At 32.6% G+C, this 22733-nt stretch overlaps 6 protein-coding genes across 10 annotated transcripts; 2 read left to right on the top strand and 4 right to left on the bottom strand.

Moving 5' to 3' along the window:
* Positions 1–587: 587 nt before the first annotated feature.
* LOC105210316 (tubulin beta-1 chain) lies at positions 588–3778 on the bottom strand. Its single transcript, XM_011181176.3, has 2 exons — positions 3550–3778; positions 588–1983 (listed from the first exon to the last, which is right to left on the bottom strand). The coding sequence occupies exons 1-2, from the start codon at positions 3604–3606 to the stop codon at positions 697–699; spliced, it is 1344 nt and encodes a 447-aa protein (XP_011179478.1). The 5' UTR covers positions 3607–3778; the 3' UTR covers positions 588–696.
* Positions 3563–6026, bottom strand: LOC105210315 (uncharacterized). The gene is made up of 2 exons (XM_011181175.3): positions 5398–6026; positions 3563–5339 (listed from the first exon to the last, which is right to left on the bottom strand). Exons 1-2 carry the CDS (start codon positions 5983–5985, stop codon positions 4683–4685), a joined length of 1245 nt encoding a protein of 414 aa, XP_011179477.2. The 5' UTR covers positions 5986–6026; the 3' UTR covers positions 3563–4682.
* A 443-nt stretch (positions 6027–6469) lies between these two features.
* On the top strand, positions 6470–9826 carry Wdr47_0 (WD repeat-containing protein 47). Of its 3 annotated transcripts, none has more exons than XM_011181171.3 (5): positions 6470–6592; positions 7082–7239; positions 7319–7715; positions 8094–8317; positions 8386–9826. In XM_011181171.3, the coding sequence occupies exons 1-5, from the start codon at positions 6548–6550 to the stop codon at positions 8609–8611; spliced, it is 1050 nt and encodes a 349-aa protein (XP_011179473.1). In that variant the 5' UTR covers positions 6470–6547; the 3' UTR covers positions 8612–9826. The 3 variants fall into 3 exon arrangements, with proteins under 3 accessions (XP_011179473.1, XP_011179474.1, XP_028894875.1); XM_011181172.3 differs by having other exon boundaries at positions 6563–6732; XM_029039042.2 differs by lacking the exon at positions 6470–6592 and adding an exon at positions 6842–7013.
* On the bottom strand, positions 9102–10378 carry LOC105210314 (60S ribosomal protein L11). Its single transcript, XM_011181173.3, has 4 exons — positions 10333–10378; positions 10020–10139; positions 9657–9954; positions 9102–9283 (listed from the first exon to the last, which is right to left on the bottom strand). The coding sequence occupies exons 1-4, from the start codon at positions 10336–10338 to the stop codon at positions 9156–9158; spliced, it is 552 nt and encodes a 183-aa protein (XP_011179475.1). The 5' UTR covers positions 10339–10378; the 3' UTR covers positions 9102–9155.
* Positions 10379–10573: 195 nt separating this feature from the next.
* LOC105210311 (focal adhesion kinase 1) lies at positions 10574–22117 on the top strand. Of its 3 annotated transcripts, none has more exons than XM_054235068.1 (17): positions 10574–10922; positions 11629–11762; positions 11822–12237; positions 12300–12571; positions 12675–12784; positions 12861–13108; positions 13183–13492; positions 13585–13812; positions 13885–14017; positions 15360–15492; positions 15657–15798; positions 15869–16073; positions 16170–16306; positions 17097–18469; positions 19666–20150; positions 20207–20317; positions 20407–22117. In XM_054235068.1, the coding sequence occupies exons 2-17, from the start codon at positions 11699–11701 to the stop codon at positions 20951–20953; spliced, it is 4914 nt and encodes a 1637-aa protein (XP_054091043.1). In that variant the 5' UTR covers positions 10574–10922; positions 11629–11698; the 3' UTR covers positions 20954–22117. The 3 variants fall into 3 exon arrangements, with proteins under 3 accessions (XP_054091043.1, XP_011179472.3, XP_028894874.2); XM_011181170.3 differs by having other exon boundaries at positions 10575–10799; XM_029039041.2 differs by having other exon boundaries at positions 10579–10799; positions 17097–17248.
* LOC105210310 (uncharacterized) lies at positions 14196–15366 on the bottom strand. Its single transcript, XM_011181169.2, has 2 exons — positions 14959–15366; positions 14196–14555 (listed from the first exon to the last, which is right to left on the bottom strand). Exons 1-2 carry the CDS (start codon positions 15308–15310, stop codon positions 14473–14475), a joined length of 435 nt encoding a protein of 144 aa, XP_011179471.1. The 5' UTR covers positions 15311–15366; the 3' UTR covers positions 14196–14472.
* Positions 22118–22733: the final 616 nt, after the last annotated feature.

Genomic DNA, 22733 nt, shown 5'->3' with positions numbered 1-22733 from the left:
GTTTACTACGAAACCAAAACGAAAATACATATGTCTTTATGTATGTCTTATTTACAATAACTATGAAAATTAAATAAACACATAAGTACATGTACATATGAAGTTGTATATAAATATATGCAGTATATATACAACTTTATACATATATGACATACAAAAATAATTGTATATATAATATGTGTGTAAACCTATAATCAATTATGTTATGTATTTGTCTAGCAGATGCCGTGCCCTGCTGAGGTCACATAAAATACAAAAAACTAGATACATATGTATTCCTTTCGAACAGCTGCAATCCCTGAATTGGGATAGGTTAAGACATGCATATATACACACCTGACGTAAAATAATCTTACTTCAGAGATACGTATGTATGTGTGCGCGCATTGCCTTTTGCAGCTGCAACAATGTAATGGATTATAACTACCAAATGGTCCAAATTCTATAATACTTTCAACTTCTTTTATTCTCTTTTGAATTCTTGAATTCCTTTCACCTTTTTTATTTCCCTTATGATTTCCTGCACTACATACTAACTAAATTTCTAGTTTCAAAATATTTATTTTTCCTACAAGTAAAACAAAATGTTTTGCAATTTTCGAACTTTTGAAGCCAACTGACTTTATTCAATTAAATAAAAATACAATTCGATTTCGCCGTTACCATCGAATGTTTGAGCATTCATTTTGTGAAAATTTAATTTTCATCGACTTCAGCTTCTTGCTCTTCTTCGAATTCGGCATCTTCGTCAGCGGTTGCTTCTTGATACTGTTGGTATTCGGAGACCAAATCGTTCATGTTGCTTTCAGCCTCAGTGAATTCCATCTCGTCCATGCCTTCGCCAGTGTACCAATGCAAGAAAGCCTTTCTACGGAACATAGCAGTGAACTGCTCCGAGATACGCTTGAACAATTCCTGAATAGCTGTCGAGTTACCAATGAATGTAGCCGACATTTTCAAACCTCTTGGTGGAATATCGCAAACGGCAGTCTTAACATTATTAGGGATCCATTCGACGAAGTATGAGCTGTTCTTGTTTTGGATATTCAGCATCTGTTCGTCAACTTCCTTCATTGACATGCGACCACGGAAGATAGCAGCAACGGTAAGATAACGTCCGTGTCGTGGATCGCAGGCAGCCATCATGTTCTTGGCATCGAACATCTGTTGTGTAAGTTCTGGCACGGTGAGAGCACGGTATTGTTGAGATCCTCGTGATGTCAATGGTGCAAAGCCAGGCATGAAGAAGTGCAAACGGGGGAAAGGAACCATATTCACTGCTAGTTTGCGCAAATCAGCGTTCAGTTGACCGGGGAATCGAAGGCAGGTAGTTACACCGGACATTGTCAATGAGACCAAATGGTTCAAATCGCCATATGTTGGGGTGGTCAATTTAAGTGTGCGGAAGCAAATGTCATACAAAGCTTCGTTATCAATACAATAGGTTTCATCTGTATTTTCTACCAGTTGATGCACAGAGAGGGTCGCGTTGTAAGGTTCCACAACTGTGTCTGATACTTTAGGTGAGGGTACAACTGAGTATGTGTTCATTATTCTGTCGGGGTATTCTTCACGGATTTTCGAGATGAGTAGGGTTCCCATACCGGAACCGGTGCCACCACCCAAGGAATGTGTCAGTTGGAATCCTTGAAGGCAATCGCAGGATTCAGCCTCTTTGCGGACAACATCGAGCACAGAGTCGACCAATTCAGCACCTTCTGTGTAATGGCCCTTCGCCCAATTGTTACCGGCACCAGATTGTCCGAAGACAAAGTTATCTGGACGGAAAATTTGTCCGAAAGGTCCTGAACGCACTGAATCCATGGTGCCAGGTTCCAAATCGACAAGGACAGCGCGTGGCACATATTTGCCACCCGACGCCTCATTGTAATATACGTTGATGCGCTCTAATTGCAAATCACTATCACCATGATAGGCACCAGTCGCATCAATTCCATGTTCGTCCGAGATGATTTCCCAGAACTACAATTAAATTAAAAAATAGAAAAAATATTTGATTAATATATTATCTTCAGCATAATATTAAACAACTTTCAAAATTGTATCTTAAGCATAGCTTCGAACTCAATTCAAATGAGTAGACTACTCTCTCAATCTAAATTTGACATACATATGTATATGTATATATGTATATACTTGCTACGTTTGCATGTATAAGAGAGTATTGATTTGTATAAATGTATGCATGTACGTTTGGTATATACACGTTAATATTACTCAAATTATTTCACTATTACCATTTATCGCTTACTTTTATACATATAGTAGCTGTAGAACTTGTTTACCCACAACCATGTTTAGCATTTTTTAAGTGATGAAGTCATCGCGAATCATAAAAGCCAAGGCGATACGTGGGCAAAAATCTTCAGTCTACTGTTGGTCACATTTATGCACAAACTCGTACTCGTACATATGTGCCCACCTATATACATACAAACAAACGTACGAGTATATAGCTTAGCTTCATATAAGGTATAAATTGAATGCGGCAAAACACTTACGTCACCAAATCCTAACTTAAAGTATGAAAACTAAAACTATTTTCAAGCTTACGTCATTTTAAAGATAAATTTCAAGGTGTGGGAGGTTATATAGTTTCCACTATAAAAAAGTATGTGGGTGTTCTAATTAATCAAATCGACTCGCCTTTTATTGTTTGTTAAGCGACAGCTGTTACTTCTGTCATATCGCGCAAGGAAAATAAACAATCAACTTTCATAAATTATCTCTTAAAATGCTAACATAAATACAAAAGTATTTACATCGAAGAAAACCAATTTCTCCAACTAGTTTTTCTCTCTACACAGTAGATACAAAATTTTCTGTGATTCATACCGGCGAAAATTGTACATACACATTTATACTTGTATATATATACATATATATGTATAAAAGCTAACGCGAACTCTTCGTTCTAACCTCTCTAACTACTTATGTATATACAAAACCTGCACAAAATGTCGACGTCATTTTAATGACCACGAACTCATTCGGTGAAAATAAGAACTAGATTCAAGTATTATGTGAATATCGCTACAATTTCATTACAATTACAATTTCAAATAGTATCTAAAGGAATTCAAGCTGTGAAACTTTCATTTCAAACCTTATATTGCGAAATGTGCTTGTTTTGCAAAACGCCGGATATACATATATGTATATGTATGCACATAACACAAGCGGCCGCTATTGGTAGATACAATGCGGCATTCGTATTCAGCAAAATTTCCTATGCAAAACTGTACATTTGCTCAAAATGAACACCTGGTTAATTTTTCATAAGATTTGTATTAAAAACTCTTTAAAATCCTTTTGCATATCGTATGCAATGTTGTATCTACACCAAAAATATCACTTAATTGTGTGTGACCCGGAAAATATTGATTTCTCTACTTATATAGTATTTACATATACTTAAAACTAGTGCACTTCTACGTGTAAATCGATTGAATTTGTGCAAATTTATTGCAATTATTTAACTTAAATTCTTTTTCAAAATTGTTTATTTACACTTATTTAATAGCTTACCTTAGCTCCAATCTGGTTACCGCACTGACCAGCTTGAATGTGAACGATTTCTCTCATTTTGTTTAATAAATTTTTTAATACACTTTCAACTTAAATACAAATATAACTTTCGCAAATTCCCAACGCTGTTGATTGAACAACTGATTACTGCAAGCTATGGTTACTTTCTAAAAACAGCTAGCGCTTCAACCGCCCTTTTTACCTAGTAGACAACGCCCAATACGTCTTGCGTTGGCCGACGCTAAAGCATAGAGTTGCCAAAAATTTCACTTCAAAAATACTAAATCAGCGGCAGAACGTTAAAAAATGTGCGTAATATTAAAAGCGCACTTTTTCTACTTCTTCACGGATGTATTTTAATTATTGTAGATTTGCTAGATTTCATTTAAATAATAATTTATTACTCAAATTAATATCTTAAATCACGAAAACTATTAAATTAAACAACATTTAACATCATAATGTAGTTTAAACTTTTCAATGGAGCTTTATTACGTTGAAAGTAATATAAAAAATGGATGCATTACAAGAGAAATTGCGAAGTGTGAATTTCCCCCTAACATTTGGTTTTTTTGATTTTGAATATATGAATATAAATATATTTGTGTGTCTAGTTATCAATCAAAAACATTAAAAAAAAAACTATTATTAATGAACTTTATTTAGATTTAAGAGTTTGGGTAACGCTAATAAATAGGATTTCACTGTCGGGCTTCGATTTTTATTGATTTCCGCAGTAATTAAAGGTTTTAGTAGCAATGTAAGTTTTTTTATTTTAAAATATTTCTTGAATGGTGTTAAACATAAAACAAAATATTTAAATACTGAAAGAGAATTATTTGTAATTAGTTAACAAATATCATTAGTATATTTTTAATATATTTCTACTTGTCAGTGCTTCCAATTTGAAAAACGTTTGACACCTGTCAAATAACTGAATAAAAGAAAAATGAACTCAGCAGATCATTGTAAGCCTATACAATTTTTATACCACTGGAATACAGTTTATTGCCTATTGTTAAAAATGTCTTAAATAAAATTTTAAAACGTTCTAACTTGTTTAAATAAATTTTCTTTATATTTCGTATAATTTTTAATTCACACAGTGAATTACATATTAACAGTTGTATTAATTAGCTTTTTCTTGTTATTTCTGGTGGCACGTAGTTGTCGTCAACTACTTTAGGCTTCTTTTTCTTTCCAAACCATCTCTTGGGATAACTCTTATTCTTTTTAAATATCTCCAGATCGATTAATTCTTCATTTTCAAAGTACCAAAGCTTTTGTCTCTTTTGAGTTAAATCGCTTAGTATCTGATCAATATTTTCTTTTCGTTGACTAGGTGGTATAATATTAATTTGCTTATTCTTTTCTATAGCATCTTGTTCTTTCCATATCTCATATTTTGCTTTTTGTTGTTCAATAAGTTTGATTTCCTCTCCCTTATCAATTTCTTCGAAAAATTTTGACAATAAATTATCTATATTTTTGGTATCATCAGCTGCTTCCAAACGTAGCGTTATTCCATTTGTTAAGTCATCAACTCCTTCCTTATTCTTCAGCAATGTTTGGCTGAGTTCTAATGTTTGCCTGCAGAAGTTTATTTCCTTATTATTTAGAAGTGAAGTGGCTAAGTTTTGTCTATTGTCCAATAAAGAACCTAATAACTTTAGGTTTTCCGTAAGTTCATTTGGATACAATTCTGAAATTCTACAAAGCGCTTTCCCGATGTCTCCTGGCAGCTGACTCGTACCGTCGGAATTTCGTACAAACTTTACACGTACTCTTTTCTAAAAATATTTATAATTTTAATTAATTAATTCCTTATTTTCTCAATGTTTCACTTACCTCATCAGATTTTTTCCCCGTTTTCTTTTCCTTAACAACTGGTGGAAATATTTGCTCAACATTTTGTTTCAAGTATTCAACAATAGATTTCAAAATTAAGCCCACAACTAGTTTATTGTCTAAAGAATCCTGTTTAAATATTTCCAGGCTAACTTCAGTTGCACCAGTAAAATTGTTCTCTTGCAAAAGATGGTCAACAATGTAGCAACCTACGAAATTGTCGATGTATACGCCACTCTGCAGGCGATTCTTTATAATAGGTAATAATTCCTCCACATTCTCATGATCAAGAAAATTCCTGAATATCGCATAATTTGTGGCGTCGAATTGGGTAGCTTTATCCGGCGATGAACGTAATTTTAACAGTGATTCACTGAATGCATTGTTCCGATTGTCATGTGCAATACCATTCACTATGTCAAGCAATATAATGCCTTGCACCGGGTAGCCTTTGGCTCGAACATTGTTTGCTTCCAAGGCATGCACATTAAAGTCAACTAATGTACTTTTGTATTCATGGGATAAATAATTTCGACATATTTGAAAACCAAAATTAAATTGTGTGCGAGGTATTTTTAACCTAAACATCTTGTATTATTGAATATAGTAAGTCTGATTATACAATAAGAAATGAAAAGCAACACAGAGTGTACCATATAGTATGTGTTTACTTTTAGAATAACTTAACCTTTAAAAAAGCCATTGGAAATGTTGCAAACAATTTTGTACTTGTTAAATTCATATTTATTTAAAAAGATTTTTTTTTTAATTTATCCTTTATATTTATCATTTAGGGTAATTATGTTTAAATGGTGTTTGATAGAGCTAAATAAATGTTATGTCATTAATACATGGACATTAGACTTGGTGGCTACGGGAGAAATAATTTTTATTCGTATATTACTCTTTCTATCATTGTTTATTCGTTTACTTCACCAATTTAATCTTCATATCATATCTATTAATTATATTTCTCAATATTATTTCATTAAAATGTTGTATTCAATAACAACAAAAAACAAATGACGAAGAGTACTTAGCCAAACGTGAATTGACCTCTAGTTACTAACTAGCGGCTTGCTTACAGAGTGTGCTAAGTTACAAGATACAGTCAGGTGAAAGATACTTTCTCATACAACAACAGCAGAGCATGGTTCAACTGCCACAAAGTTTCTCCAATCTAGATTTGACTTGGGTAATACACTTTTAGTTTAGTACGTCATAATCGAAGTTTAGGAGTGAAAACAAATTGTGTCAGCAATAATTAGGTTTTTCTAAGTGAATTATATTTAATACTTGCAAATGATTTCGGGAAAAACGAAAACAGTTAACGAAGTGAGTATTTAGTTGTATTTTGAATAAAATATGCAATTGCTAACTGCCTTCTAAAGCATATAGCTTTTGCTGTAAATTTCTAGCATTGTATCTAATATACGCTCTAGTCTATTCAGTTAGAGTGAGTGTGCATGTAATATACATACCAATATGAATACGCTCTTGTGTTCTTGATTGTATGCGTGTGCTTACAAAAACAAAGTGAATAGTGTTTATATATAAAAATTTACTGCTATATTGAGAAAGTTAATTCAGTTATGGCCACTGGTATTAACAATGAAGTTTGTAACTTATAAGCTAATAAGATGTTGTTCACATTACTATGTATCTACATATTTACTAAATGCAGATCGAACCAAAACGACCAAGATTTTTACCTGTCACCACATTAACAGATGTCCAAGCTGTGCGCTGCGCCGAATTTCATCCGAATGGAAAGTTATATGTTGTTGGTTCAAATTCGAAAACATTTCGAATTTGCAAATATCCGCAATTGTCCGAATTAAAGTGAGTCAATTTAATTTCGAATTTAGAATCATCAAACTTTCAAATATGTATATATTTAAATATCACCTTCTTGTTACAGAAAATTTCATGAAGTTCAACAACCTACGGTTTTATTTAAACGCACAAAACATCATAAAGGCTCAATATATTGCACAGCATGGTCGGCGGATGGCGTATTAATAGCAACAGGTTCAAATGATAAGACCGTTAAGCTAATGCATTTCAATAACGATGAAACACAGTTGGAAGGGCGTGAAATCGACTTAACTATGCATGATGGCACAGTTAGGGATCTGTGTTTCGTGGAAGACACCATAAATAAATCACGACTGCTTATAAGTGGTGGAGCTGGCAACTGTAAAATTTATGTTACCGATTGCGCAACCGCGACACCCTATCAGACACTGGGTGGTCACAGTGGACATATTCTCTCATTATACAATTGGGGTGGTGTTATGTTTGTTTCGGGATCACAGGTATATTTGTTTGCCACTTACATACAAAGCAAGTGTTTAGTGGGTTTAACACTTTTAAAATAATATACAGTGGAACTTCTCTAACTCGAATCACCATATTTCACAAAAAAACTTCGACTTAGAGAGACTTCCGACTTACAAAAGGTAATTTGTATGAATTTTTACTTCTATTGCCAATTTAATAGTTCGAATTATGGAGAACTTCGAGTTAGAGCAGTTCGAGTTATGGAAGTTCAACTGTATGTTCAAGTAATATCAGCTCTTAAGATAGATATTCATTGTTGAAAAAAGTGGCGATTTTTTGAAATCTTGATAAAAATAATATGCCAGCATATAAAGTACTATTTATAAATCAGTTGTTTCGTCTCTTTTTTTTAGGATAAAACAGTGCGGTTTTGGGACTTGCGTTCTAACGAATGTGTAAACACTGTCGCTCCAATGACACTGCAAGGCTCAACATTCGGTTCACCTGTCGCTTCAGTATGTGTTGATCCCTCTGGTCGTTTATTGGTCTCTGGACATGAGGATAGCGCTTGTGTACTTTTCGATATACGCGGCAATAGACCCATACAATGCTTCCAGCCACATACCGCGGACATAAGGTGTGTTATAAGAGTGTAGCATATAACGGTATAGATAATTACATTTTTCATTTTATCAATTGTTTCAGGTCTATACGTTTTTCACCATCAGCCTACTATTTGCTCACATGTGGTTATGATAATAATATTGTCCTTACCGATTTGCAAGGCGATTTAACTCTACCCCTCCCATCTGTGTTAGTCGCGCAACACAGCGACAAAGCTATATCAGCACGTTGGCATCCGACTGATTTCTCCTTCCTCTCGACATCAGCTGATAAGACATCAACATTATGGGCATTGCCGCCGTTTTGAGAAAATTTGCTTTTACAAGTGTACCTTCCGTCCCATATTCAATTGCGTAGTTAATACTATAACTATACGTGTATTCTTGGATAGTTCCCAGTGATCTTAACCTACATATAATACTCAATAACTTATAACCATTCTAATAGCTACGAAATTACTTCTTGCTGTTTCGATGTTATTTATAATTGAAATAAACCGTGTACTTAAATAGATATACGTATGTAGATACATACATACATATGTAATGTTTCGAATAATCTTGCCACAAAATTATATATGATGTCGACTAAAACAAAAATAACAAAACATATTAATTTTTATTGCACGGTGTTCAGAATTGTTGCTAGCAATCTAGTTAGTCGTAATTATTAACACTACTGTTGGATTTTCGTGTTTTACTTATACTTTTGTTTAAAACAATAGACCAGCATTGGAATTGTGCAATACTTACTTAATTTGTTGTTGGTTTACTTTTTCTGAATAAAAATGACGCAAATTTGTTTTAAAAAATATTATATATTTCCCCAACTAATGACAACATGGGCATTATTTACTTTTTACTATTAAGGATAATACCGTCATATTTCTGTTGGAACCATTTCATGGCGTCCTCTTTTGTGAGACGGTGTGGGAAACCAACTGTGCCGGACTTGCGTTTCCTGTGTGCAACATTGTAGCCTGGAATAAAAAATAAAGCAATTATTTAACAGAAATTTAAATAAAAAAAAACTGAATATATTATTAATAATATATTATACAGTCAATGAGTGTGTATCTGCAATTATCTTGTTAGCAAATTACAAAAGCTACAACACTTTATACTACATAAACAAAATTAATAGACTTTAAAATCTATAAATTTTACATGTGTTTTAATGTAAGAACTATACCGTGTAACTAAACAAAGTGCATCAGCCACATTAAGCATAGATCACAAAATTACTTTATGCACATTACTGAGTGCCAGTGGCGTAAAGACCAACAAACACCTAATTAAGTGCAACACAGATACACACTCGCGCACAAGTATCAGTTCTAATATTTTGCTCACCTGGACGGCCCAACACAACGTAGAAGTCCAAACCATAAATACCAATAGAGGGATCGTATTTGATACCCAAATCGATATGTTCTTGGATACCGAAACCGAAGTTACCGGTGGCTGAGAAGTTATCGCGTCTCAACTCGTATTCACGCACTTTCAAACCGCGTTCCAAAATTTCTTCAGCTTTAGCACCACGAACTGTGCAATGTACGGCAATCTTTTCATTACGACGAATACCAAAAGAACGCACAGTGTATCTGGCTTTGGAGAAGACGGGTTGTTGTCCTGTCAATTGCTCCAACACCTAAATAATAATTGTACATTGATAAGTTGAAATTACTATAAATTGAATTGCACAATATGCTTTACCTTAGCAGCACGAGTAAGTCTGTCACCAGATTCACCGACGCAGATGTTCAGGCACAGTTTCCTGATGTGGAGGTCCCGCATAGGGTTCTTAGCGGGGTCGCGTTTGATTTTCTTGACATCCTTCAATTCAGTATTGTACATGTAAAAGAAATATCAATTAATTTCTTGATTCATTCGTGAATTCACAAAATATTGATGCATATGATAAAAGGCACTAAAAATGTTGGAAAATCACAAGGTTTTCATGTTGAAAATATATTTAAAATATTGATGAACACGGATAATATTAGCAGAAAAATTTCCAAACACCTACCGCCATGGTAGTAGAAGAAAAAAGAGAGAGAAACAGAGACACAGTGAACGATATCTGACAGAAGCAAAATTACAGTTCAGTGGCTGTCATTTCCTTCGGTCGTTAAAGCCGTGTCGAAAATTTAAGCTACCAAATGAAATTGTTTTTAAATTTACACAAAAATACTTTGACACAACCATCACCCTGTGCTGTTTTGAAATTTTGCGGTATATGCCAAAAAAATACAGATATTGTTGCTATATGGCAGCATTAGATTTAATCAATCTGTTTGGTAACAAATGTATTGAATTGAGTTAAAGCATAAAAGTTGTAAATTTACTTATCAAAAGTTTTATTATTCTTAAATATTAAACGGTACGGCATTTGTGTGACAATAAATAATAAACAATTTAAAGAATGCGGCATTTAGTCTGGAAACTTCTTCTAAGTTGGTGAAATCGAGGAGGAAATCCGACGTTCATATATATGTAAGATTGACAACACCTTATATTATGGCAGAAGTGCAAAAAAAAAAACGTAATGTACAAGTGTTTTTTATGAAAAATGTTGAACAAATAGTTATGAATGTTCTTTAATATATCCTATGAACAGTAAGTGGTATTGTGAAAATATAAATTCATTGTTAAATGTATTGTAGGCGTGAATTGCAAGTACCATCGCTGTCTTTCCGCACACACAATTCGACATGTACATATGTGGAATGGGTGCAAGCACCTTAAATTTTGTTTTTGTATCTAGCTTATGGAATTAGGGTTATGCTTTGCTATGTCGAAATTTCGTGTAAAGTATGCACAAATGCCAAATTCAACGGCATAAATTAAAAGTGTTCACATTCGTTTCCATATCTTATTTCTGGTGGGTGTAATTGCATATCATCGCGCTATGACTGTAGTAAATAGACCAGCATAATTATATATAGTGTAAAGAATTCAACTTGAACCAAAATTTTACATTTTGATGCGTTGCTAGAACTAAGTTAGAAAGTGAAAATATATATAATGTTGATAAAAGAAAGTGCATAAATGTTATGAATTAAAAAAAAAAAAAAATTATTTCATTCTATCTCTCCAAAATTTACTGATAACGTTGAAGCCGGTTTGTTTGCAAAGATTCCATTATAATCTTGACATAAATAAAAAAAACTTGCTGTTTACACTAATATGCACATTCAGTTTTATCGTAATACAAGTATGCAACCGTTCACAAGCTTGAATAGTAATAAATCCGCCTCAACTCAAATTTTTTAATTATTAGTTTTATAAATCGTAACTATATTCACATTTTCTAATATTGCAGAATGGGCAAATGTTGTATAACATTGACTTGAAAACATCAAACAAGGAAGGAAACTAAACTATAAACTCTAATGTCGAAATTACAGACTACTATCGGGTTTGGGACTCAAATAGCACCAATGCCGCAAAATGAAGGTAAAATATAAATTTTTTCTGATAAATTTCATGCTGTAATTAAAATAATTTCACTTCAGGACATATGGACGAGTGCGTTTTGCATTTACACATGCCAAACAAGGGTATGCGGCCAATTAATGTTAACGAGACAAACGACACTGTGCTACATGTTATTGAGCGTGCAGTACGTAGCTTAGTACCGGGTCACATGCCGAATCCACACTTTTACGCACTACGTCTAAATAATGTTGTAACAAAAGAAATATTATGGATGACGAGATCGACAGGCATGAATCAGGTTATGAAATATATTTGGTACCCGATTTGTCCAAATTTCGAATGTTCTAACTATGATAATACAAATATCAAAAGTAGCAACAGAAGTTCGGTAAATAGTGTTTGGCGGGCTGAGCTGCGGATACGTTACATTCCAAACAGTTTGGCGGAGTTTTACGAGGAAGACAAAACCAGCTGTTTATATTATTTTGATCAGGTGAGTGTATAGTACATATATGAAATAATTTCAGCAACTAATTTTTTTACTTCTCCATGCAGGCTAAGCAAGATTATGTTTTGTCAGATCCAACAATCGATGTCGATACGGCGATACAATTATGCTGTTTAGGTATTCGACATTATTTTAAGAATACCGTAATCAAAGCGCCAGATAAAAAACACCATATTGATTATGTTGAAAAGGAAATCGGTTTAAATTCTTTTCTTCCAAAATCTGTGATAAGTTCAGTAAAGCCAAAGAACTTGAAAAAGTTAATTCAAGCTGGATATAAGAAGGTGTATAATTTGACGGACATTGAATACATAACCAAGTAAGCTGCATATACGCTAAAAATTAATTTTTATTACAATAATTATTGATTGTGCGTTACCTTATTTAACATATATTAATATAAATAATGTCTATTTTTGCAGGTTTTTCGATCTACTCCAAACATGTAAAATTAATGGAAATGAAAAGTTTTCAGTCACATTAAGCTCAGCATGGAATATATCTGGTTTCTTGTACATCGGTTCACAAATAGGTATATTTAACAACTAATAGTTCAATATTGTTATTGTTATATAACATAAATATACATACATTTGTAAATTTTTCAGGCATTTCCTACCAAACACATCCACAAGCGGACCTGACAACCGTCGCAACATTCAAAGACATTATTAAAATTGTTACACTTGCTATACCCAGGGATAATGTAAGTAATCAAGCTAAAAAGCCATTTGCTAACGCAGCCGCTACAGATGATAAATATAATCCTTGTAAATGCTGGGAGGTAAAAACACAATTGAGAATAACGACAAGAAGCAATGATGAAGACTTAGTAATCACATGTGATGGCATAAATGTGAGTTGTTACTTTTTAATTAAAAAATAATAATAATTTTGTTAATTTTTATTTCATCTTCTTCATTCTTTTAGACGGCTGAAAGCATTGCTGATCTTATTGACGGTTATTGTTGCTTAATACAAGGCAGTGGTTACGTGTCCAAATGGGAACGCAACGATGTGCACACTTTAAATAGCATAAATAATGGCTTGAATGCAACAACCGCCGCTACAAAGGGTAATCAAAACAACGGCTTAGACAAGGAAAAGCATAATGCGGAAGATCAAACGGACGGTGGTGGTGCCACAATTCAAACTAGCACAAAACCAAAACCTACTTTAACCGAAGATTATGCTGAAATTGGTTTAATCGACGATGAGGGCGACTATTCAACGCCAACTGGTTTGTTATTATTTTTATATACATATATGTTTTTCGATATCTCTTTTGTTGTATATATTTTCTCATTAAATTCTCTTCAAATTTCACTTTAGCACGAAATTATGAATTAGAAAGATCTCAAATAAATCTGAATGATAAAATTGGTGTTGGCCAATTTGGTGACGTACACATAGGCACATACTTTCCGAAGGCTAAGAAAAATACCAAAACGAATGCATTGAATACTATGGAAATGAAATCTTCGGTAATTCAAGTAGCAGTTAAAACGTGCAAAGCAAGTGATGATCCACAAAAAATGGAGCAATTTTTGGAAGAAGCATGTTAGTTAATAGTGATTGCAAAATAACAAGTTACAAAATAAAATAGATATATGTATATTTTTAATTTTACAGATATTATGCAAAAATTCGATCATCCACATATAATTCGTTTGATTGGTATATGCAGTGAGTCACCGATTTGGATTGTTATGGAATTAGCACGTCACGGCGAACTTAGAGCATATTTAAAGACCAACAGCAAGAAGTATGTATGATCACTACTAACACAGCTCATATAACCAAAAAAAAAAAAAAAAAAATGGCGGAAAGCATAGTCAGCATAAATCAAATCAAATGTTGATATGGGGGAAAAATTAAAAAAAAAATGATGTAAAAAATTCGATCGGTACACTTAGCACTTCCAAATTAGTAGAAATGCTGCATACGGTTTTTCACTTCAATTTTATTTTTATTTAAACTAATTTTGGTTAAGCGCTATTTTGCAGCAGTTATTTTTTTTTTTCAAAATTGATACATACAGCAGCATTGAATATTAACAAAAATATTGTAACTGTTGCATAATAGCGCTTTTCATACAAATTTAAACATTTCTTGTATTTTTCATTTTTTGTTTCTTAATTTTTTTGTTTAACTTAATGTGTAAAATTTAATTTTGTAGCAATAATTCAGTTATTCGTTTGCCTTTCTAAGCTGTTTCGTCTATTTCTTTCCCTTTTTTGCTTTCGCTGCTTTTGCCTTGGCTTTCTTTTCTTTCTCTGCCTTCTTTTTCTGTTTCAATTCCTCTGAAAGTATACAATTTAAACAAGCAATCAAATAGTTGTTTATATCTATAATATTGTAAATATAAATAAATACTGTAAATATTGTATATATATCGAAATCGTTCTCACGACTAAGTAACGGGAATATACCCGAACTTTTATACGGCCAAAGGCTGTCACATCGGCAGCATTCCTCAAAATTATTTGGGAAATATTTTTTGTCGCTAAAACAATAATATACTGTTTGGTCGTGTGTATTTCTATCGACTATTTTGTGAACAGTTCCAGTATAAAATCGGTAAAATATAAATTTAAACATATGATAACTGTCAATGCGTAAATATTAGTTTTAAAGCCACTGAAAACTTTTGTTTGTGTTGTATTGTTTTGCAAAAAATAATAAAAAAAAAAATAAAAAGTGCACCTTTTATTATGGCTTGCATTTCTCGATATTCCTTAAGGCTCATTGGCAGTGGCGCACATCTGAAACCGCCTGGTGGCGCTTTTTCTAATCGAATGAAACGATTGCCCACCGCATATAGCAGTGGCAAGCAGGCATCTTCTTTTAAGCGTGATTTTAACCAATTCTCGAAATACAAATCGGCCAATAGGATTTGCTCTTTTTTTGCGCCTTCAAGATCGCGCCAATAGTTTATAACTGTTGGTGGTGGTAGTGCCTTTTGTTTCCACTTTTTATTCGGCCAACGACAATAACGTTCCCAACCATCACTGAGTTCAATGTAAAAATAGACATCACCGTCGGGAAAGCAACGCATTACTTGTTTGCTGTAACTATAACTTTCAACGTTTCCTTTGTATTTTTAGGCTTAAGCGTGGTACGCTGCTCCTCTACTGCTACCAATTGTCGACAGCGCTGAGCTATTTGGAATCCAAGAAGTTCGTACATAGAGATATTGCGGCACGAAATGTTTTAGTCAGTTCGCCAACTTGTATTAAGGTAAAACTAAGCTTTGGTACATGAATTTCGTTTAGTTATGTATATTAATCGAAAAGAATATCAAAATAATTTGTGTTTTTTTAATTTTTTTTTATTATTAATTTTTCTTTTATTTGCTATTTTTTAATGAGAAATCAATTCAATTTATTACCTGTTCTGCATAGCTTGCTGATTTCGGTCTCTCGCGTTGGGTGTCGGATCAATCGTACTATCATTCGAGCATGTGTATATTGCCAATTAAGTGGATGGCGCCAGAGTCAATCAATTTTCGCCGATTCACAAACGCCAGCGATGTCTGGATGTTTGGTATGGTTGAGAAAAATCATTGCAAATATGAAACATTTAAATATAAATACTATCTGTCTATGATTTTAAGGTGTTTGCGCATGGGAAATACTAATGTTGGGTGTTAAGCCGTTTCAAGGTATCAAAAACAGTGATGTCATAACGAAATTGGAAAATGGTGAACGTTTGCCGCTGCCCAAAGATTGTCCGCCACGTTTATACTCACTCATGTCACAATGCTGGGCACATGAGCCATCCAAACGACCCACGTTCCAGCGAATCAAAGAAACGCTTTAGTAAGTTTGTGTACTAGCTTAAACATATTTTTAATGGTTAAATTCGTGTTGGAATTTTTTTTATAATATTTTTAAATTTTTTTTTTATTTTCGTAGTGAAATTTTAGTGGATGAGAAGATTAGCGATTCGGAAACGATGAGGCGGGAGAACAGACGCGTAGCGGCTATGTCCTGGAGTGGCTGTGAAGGCGAAGTACCACCAGTTAAACCGACTAGAACACCTTTCGAAGGAGGTAATCAAATTTTTATTCTATTACAACTATTGTGTATACTGGTAAGGGGTAGTCAGAGACATGAAAAAATGAGAATTTTCAGTACTTTTTTTTTGCTATCATGTTATTTTACTATTGTAATAATATGGCATTATTATACAATGTTTTGACTTGATTTCACGAAAATTTGAAAAAAAAAAATTATAATTTCCTAAGTTAAAGCTGTTTGTGTTGACCCAGTTCCAAAAAATGGCCCTTGCGGTGACAATCAAAAGTCCTTGGAGATAGTTTTATACATAAATAATTCTGGGCTTCGATCAGGCTTTTCGTTGTTTTTCCGTATTTTTTAAATTTTTTCTATATTTTCGGAAAAAAATCAACAGTTATTTGGCCTTATCAAATCAAAATTTTTGAAAAATCAAAAAAGCTTCGATCAAGCCCAGGATTATTACGTATTCTAAAAGTTATATAACTTTCATTAAAATCTACTGAGCAGTTTTCGAGTTACAGTTGTCGCCAATTCAAGAAACATAGTTCTGAGAAAAACGCATTTAAAGTTTCACACTAGCGTTTTGGAGTGCCCGAGCGCTATTTGTTATTTGTCGAATAACTCGAAAAGTAATTATCGGATCAACTTCAAATTTTCAGAGAATATTTTTAAGATATTACACTTGACGAAAATGTAAAAAAAAAACAAAAATTGATTTTTTGAATATGCTGACTACCTCTAACCCCTTAATAAACAAAAGCAGTAAAAATAAACATAAATTTATAATCCAACTAATCGCTGTTAATTGTTTCATGTACACAGATTCTGCGCTGCAGTCATCCATCGTGAGCGATAAGAATCCATTAAGCCCACAAACCTACATTATCGCACAAAACCCGGAAGTCTTGGCACGTTTAATGATGGAAAACGAGAATCGCAGCATTAATCCAGCAGCGTATACAACACCAGCATCGGTATTTAATACATTAGCTGTAGAAATTGATGAAACCAAAACTACTAAAGTCCCAAATAGTTCAGATGTGCCATTGAAAATGACTAAATTACCGGCATCTGAATTGTTTAAGTTGGATCCCATAGCGGATGAGCAAAACGTTTCGACATTGACGCGTTTGAGCGGCACAAAAAAACAACAAAATGCTTCGCTTAAAACGACCACTAATGCTAACGAAACACAACCACTATCTCTACCCTTACATTGTAATTGTCTAGATCAAACCAAACATTCCACGAATTGCGCATATCTAAATGCTAGTAATGCTGTAGACGCTAACATTAACACCACGGTGTACATGCAGCCCTCCCGCCCGGAGGTGCCAAATAATTTTTGCACAATCAGCACAGCTAATATGCACTGTCAGAAGCCACAAATGCCAAATAATTTTGTTTTATATAATCCACAAGCAAATATTTACGATTTCCAACGCTTGCCAGTGGATCCGAAAATTACTAAATCCGACTTGTTACGCCGTTGCAATCCACATTCTTATGGCAGTTTAGAACGTAATCAAGACACCTACATAATTGGTGCGGTTAAGCCAATGCCATCTAAAGGTGGTAGTTTGGAGCGCAATCAATCGATTTCGATTTCCAATAATTTCATGCGCGATTGGGTACATCGTAGTAGTAGTTTAGAGCGTGCCACCACGTTAGATGCCTATGCCGGCAATCAAATACCGAAAACAAATTTATCAAATAGCTTAGAACGTAACATTTCATATCGCACATATCGCAATCAAATGAAAAGCTCCATGGAAGCGGAACCATTACAAGAAGAAATCTACGATTTCGGCGGTAGTAATGTGAAATCGTGCGCTACAAGCTCGTTAAATCGTAATCGCACTGCGGATATAATACCACGTTTGCAATCACAACGCGACTTGAGCGGTAATTGCAAATCTCAAACTATTGTCGAACCATTCGATCCGAAAGTTTCACCCAACTCCACTTATACGCCAATGGCACCAGGTGGTAAATCTTATCCTACCACTAGCTATGGCATACCCAAGGACTTTAATATGCATACCATGCAACAATTTCCCTATCCAATTAATGAGAATAGTGTGTTAGAAGCTGCAAATTATGCAGATAATATACATTTAGTGCAGCAAACGGCACAAACGACAGCCACAAGTCAGGATGGCGTTCATACTGCCGAGTGTCAACTTGGCGCACAGGTTTGCAATTGCCTTTATAAATGGAATTTGTTACAATTTTCGTTTGAATTTTCCCTTTTTTATGATTTTAAACTTTCGTTGCTGTTTTCAGTTTGCTAGCCTCGCATCATCACGTATGTTCTTGTTTTTGTGTGCATTTTTTCGCACATTTTTTTGAAAACTGTTGATATATTTTTTTAGTATGCAAACCCATGATTTTTATATTTCAAAAATACTGAATTTTGAAATGAACCGTTTTAATTTATTTATTTTTGTTAAATAATTACAAAATACTATTTTATATTATATTATTTAGTTTTATATAATAAAAAAATAGCTAGCTTAGTAGTTTATGCGTCTAATTTTTTAAATGTTATGTATTCTGAATTTTTCAAAAAAATGTATTTTTGAAAAATAGGCCTCAATATAATTTATGTTAATTTTTAGCATTTCGTTTTAAATATTAGAGTTGTATATTATATTTAGTAGTTAAAAATTTTATCAAATCTTATGTATCCTGAATTATTAAAAAAATTTAATATTTTTATATATTTTTTAAATTTTGTTTACAAATTTCACAAAATTTCGCTTTTGAAAAATTGTTTAAGAAAATGTATGTTAATTATTATTACTTCTTTTATAATATGAGAATTTTTTATAAAGTAGTTTAATTTTTTTATTATTATTATTTTTAACTTTTCAAAAAAATTTCACTCATTCATATCATTTTTGAAAAATAGGCCTCAATATAATTTATGTTAATTTTTAGCATTTCGTTTTTAATATTAGAGTTTTATATTCAGTAGTTTCAAATTTTATCAAATCTTATGTATCCTGAATTATTAAAAAAATTTAATATTTTTATTTGTTTTTTAAATTTTATTTACAAATTTCACAAAATTTCGTTTTTGAAAATAGTTTTAAAAAATGTATGTTAATTTTTCGTATTTCTTTTATAATATGACAATTTTTATTAAGTAATTTTTTTAAATTTTATTTATATGTATTCAGAATTACTAAAAATAATTATATTTTTTAAATTTTATATATTTCAATTTTTTCTCAAAATTTCGGTTTTGAAAAATAGTTAATAATATGATTTATGTTAATTTTTAGTGTCTATTTTTTTATTTAATAATACAATTTTATATTTAATAGTTTAAAAGTTTGCATATTACAAAATTATTAATGAACTTTCTCCCTCCCTCCACCTCTAGAAGAAACGCCTGAGCCTAGCAACCTCCAATTCGGACATAAATGCCATGGGCTATTTCAATTCCCATCATGGACCATCCAGTTTACCCGAGTGTTCACCAAGTATTAATAATTCATTAGGCGCTTCACGTCCTCACACCCCCGACTTCAAATTAGACACCCTCAAAAATAGTACATCCTCAATAGAGAATTCGTCGAGTAGTAATTTTAATGATACACCAAGTGATTCAAGGCCAAATAATGATGCCAAACAGCAAAGCGTTAATAATAGTGGCAATAAGCCAACGTTGGCAATCGATCGCAGCAATGACGAAGTATACAGTGCCACTAAAAATGTGGTTAAGGCGATAATGACACTGTCGCAGGATGTGGAGAAATCCAATGCCAATAACTATTTGTATTTAGTACGAAATGTAGGAATTGAATTGCGCGCCTTGTTGGCATCCGTCGACCGACTGTCCAGGGTATTTCCAACGCAGGCGCTTAGGTGAGTTCACAAGTGAATAATAACACATTTGCTAAATGAAATTTCTGCAATTTTAGAGAGGTTGAAATGGCCCACAAAGTGTTGTCCAAAGATATGCAGGATTTGGTGGCAACAATGCGATTAGCACAGCAGTACAGTGATACAACGCTCGATAGTGAATACAGACGGTAATGCAGGATCAAAAAAAAAATTCTTTATTTATTTTTTTCGGCTTTATACAATTTACTAATGTATTTTTTTTATTTTTTTTCCCCAGAAATATGTTGTCATCCGCGCATGTACTGGCTATGGATGCTAAGAATCTATTTGATGTGGTAGATTCCATACGTAGGCGCCATGGTATAGCCTCAGCAACGCCAGCACCATTACAAGATAGAGCACGTTCGAATCCGTTAAACTCAACTACGAGTGATACGCCGAACGCCTACGTGGTGAAGTCGTCTAGTGGACACACCATAATGCCGAATGAGGAGTCAGCTGTAACGCAACTAACCGAAGATGGTTATCAAGTAATGTCAAATAGTAAATATCAAAATTACAACAATTTAGTAGTAGTAGGCGAAAAAGACAAAATTGATGGTGAATTGACACAACAACAACAACAGCAATTACCAAATATTGGCAATTTACATGTGCAAACGCATTTGAATAACGAAGGGATTGCTAGACGTTCGAACCTCGCATTTGAGCATATTATGCATAATACGAATGAACAACTACAAATTGTTGAACATACAGACAGTTCGGAATTCGAGCATTTATATTCGAACACTAATATTGCTACACAAAAAAGGTGCAACTAATTTATGTGTTAAACGCTAGCCGAATAAATATTTATAGTCAAAACAAAAACAAAAAAAAACGTACTTTACATACTCGTACATAAATACATACATATATGTATGTATGTAATTTCCACATAATACTAAATTATGTGAAAACAAAAAAAAAACAAATTTATATACAATATTTATAATTTTTTTAACAAAAAAAACTCTGTTATTATTTCTACTTAACCGTTAGTTTCATTACGCGCATACAGTCTTAAAAATAATGAGAAAACATTGACTAATTTTTATTTAATATAATTTTAAGTATACTTGTTTCCACTAAAGAATTTTTCGAACATTAACGATTTTTGTTTTAGGTCTGTTTACACCTAATTATTATGCATTAACAATTTGCTGTGACTACGAAATTTCAATTAAATTTATTAATGTTAAAGCTTGTTTTGTTTTGTTTATTTATTATTATGAAATTTTATTTGCTTTTTCGTTGTTTATTACAATTACCAACCAATTTCATTCCGCATTTTTTTAATAAAAAATTATTGAAAACAAAAACGAACTGCCATTGATAGAAACTAGCGACAAATTTAAACTGCGCATATATTGCAGTTAAATGCAAGTCGAGCGAATATCCACGCTATATACGACAAAATCGATTTTTTACTGAGTATTGAACCAAATTTACTTTTTCCGTGAGCTTGAGAGATACTTAAAAAAGTGTATTCTTCGATTTTCGAAGTTGCCCTCCAAAATCGAAATATTTGTTTTCGAAAAAGACTTAAAATAATTATTATTATATTACTAAATATTATAAAATCGATTTGGTTTCGAAGTAAGAAAAAAAAGTTTTTTTTAATGATTATTATTAATTACAGGATATATGTACATATACGCAACAAACCATAATATGGAAATAATCTACATTTTCCACTTAATTTAAAGGTTTATAAAAGTTTTCGATCAAACTTATATGACAGATGCTTTGAGGGGTCCAGTATTTTTTTATTTGTAAAATTTTTATTTTTTTTTCGTAGAACTAACTTCTTCTCATCTTCATATCAACCGTTATATAAGCTTGAGAAAAAAATGTATACACCATTAAATTAAGAGAAAAATATAGCTAATAAACTTATTTTTGATTTTTTAGTAATCATACACTGTTATTAATAAGAATTATTATTAGAGAAAAGCATTTTTTTGAACTTCGAAACCAAATATTTCTATTTTGGTAGCTAACTTCGAAAATTGGGGTATGCAACTTTTTTACTTATGACTCAATCAAACGCAAAAAAATCAGTTCGATTCAATACCCAGCCATGTGTTGTACAGTGTAATCATCACACCTAAAGCTCATAGACTTATTCGTTCTCATTTTCATGCGCAGCACATTATATAATTCTGTTCAATGAGCGTCTTTAATCAGCTCCATAAATTATTGTTTTGTAAAATTAGAAACGTTGTATTCACACTTGCTTAATTCCAAATAGTTTCCGTCCCCGCAGATTATTGAATCTCTATTGTAATATACACAAACATTGTTTCGCGAAATTGCGCAACAGATTTTATTTGTTATTAAATATTGTTTTTTGTTTGCAAATTTTTCAATTAACTTGTTACTTTAAAATACGCGATTTTGTTTTTGAAAATTATATAAAATAATTGAAATTTTGATATTTGCATTTTTATAACAAACCGATACTCTCCCGTAAAGTTAAATGCAGTTTGAAATTATAAGGCACAACAGTTAGTATGTTAAGATAAATACATGCATACATACAGACATAATAATTACAAG

This window comes from Zeugodacus cucurbitae, chromosome 6 (genome assembly GCF_028554725.1).
Source record: "Zeugodacus cucurbitae isolate PBARC_wt_2022May chromosome 6, idZeuCucr1.2, whole genome shotgun sequence".
Taxonomy (NCBI): Eukaryota; Metazoa; Arthropoda; class Insecta; order Diptera; family Tephritidae; genus Zeugodacus; species Zeugodacus cucurbitae.
The sequence above is the reverse complement of the archived record's forward strand: the minus strand, read 5'-3'. Positions and strand labels throughout refer to the sequence as shown.

What these genes read in the sequence shown, in the direction of transcription:
- LOC105210316 (XM_011181176.3), bottom strand. Translation starts at nt 3,606, where the DNA reads ATGAGAGAAATCGTTCACATTCAAGCTGGTCAGTGCGGTAACCAGATT. An exon ending in GTAACCAGATTGGAGCTAAG is followed by an intron (nt 1,984 to 3,549) that starts GTAAGCTATTAA and finishes ATTTAATTGTAG; the next exon opens with TTCTGGGAAATCATCTCGGA.
- LOC105210315 (XM_011181175.3), bottom strand. Translation starts at nt 5,985, where the DNA reads ATGTTTAGGTTAAAAATACCTCGCACACAATTTAATTTTGGTTTTCAA. An exon ending in CGGGGAAAAAATCTGATGAG is followed by an intron (nt 5,340 to 5,397) that starts GTAAGTGAAACA and finishes AAATATTTTTAG; the next exon opens with AAAAGAGTACGTGTAAAGTT.
- Wdr47_0 (XM_011181171.3), top strand. Translation starts at nt 6,548, where the DNA reads ATGGTTCAACTGCCACAAAGTTTCTCCAATCTAGATTTGACTTGG. An exon ending in CCAATCTAGATTTGACTTGG is followed by an intron (nt 6,593 to 7,081) that starts GTAATACACTTT and finishes TACTAAATGCAG; the next exon opens with ATCGAACCAAAACGACCAAG. An exon ending in TGTTTGTTTCGGGATCACAG is followed by an intron (nt 7,716 to 8,093) that starts GTATATTTGTTT and finishes TCTTTTTTTTAG; the next exon opens with GATAAAACAGTGCGGTTTTG.
- LOC105210314 (XM_011181173.3), bottom strand. An exon ending in GACTTACTCGTGCTGCTAAG is followed by an intron (nt 9,955 to 10,019) that starts GTAAAGCATATT and finishes ATTATTATTTAG; the next exon opens with GTGTTGGAGCAATTGACAGG. An exon ending in CGTTGTGTTGGGCCGTCCAG is followed by an intron (nt 9,284 to 9,656) that starts GTGAGCAAAATA and finishes TTTTTATTCCAG; the next exon opens with GCTACAATGTTGCACACAGG.
- LOC105210311 (XM_054235068.1), top strand. Translation starts at nt 11,699, where the DNA reads ATGTCGAAATTACAGACTACTATCGGGTTTGGGACTCAAATAGCACCA. An exon ending in ACCAATGCCGCAAAATGAAG is followed by an intron (nt 11,763 to 11,821) that starts GTAAAATATAAA and finishes ATTTCACTTCAG; the next exon opens with GACATATGGACGAGTGCGTT. An exon ending in GCAATTTTTGGAAGAAGCAT is followed by an intron (nt 13,813 to 13,884) that starts GTTAGTTAATAG and finishes TTAATTTTACAG; the next exon opens with ATATTATGCAAAAATTCGAT.
- LOC105210310 (XM_011181169.2), bottom strand. Translation starts at nt 15,310, where the DNA reads ATGCGTTGCTTTCCCGACGGTGATGTCTATTTTTACATTGAACTCAGT. An exon ending in AATGCAAGCCATAATAAAAG is followed by an intron (nt 14,556 to 14,958) that starts GTGCACTTTTTA and finishes GTATACTTTCAG; the next exon opens with AGGAATTGAAACAGAAAAAG.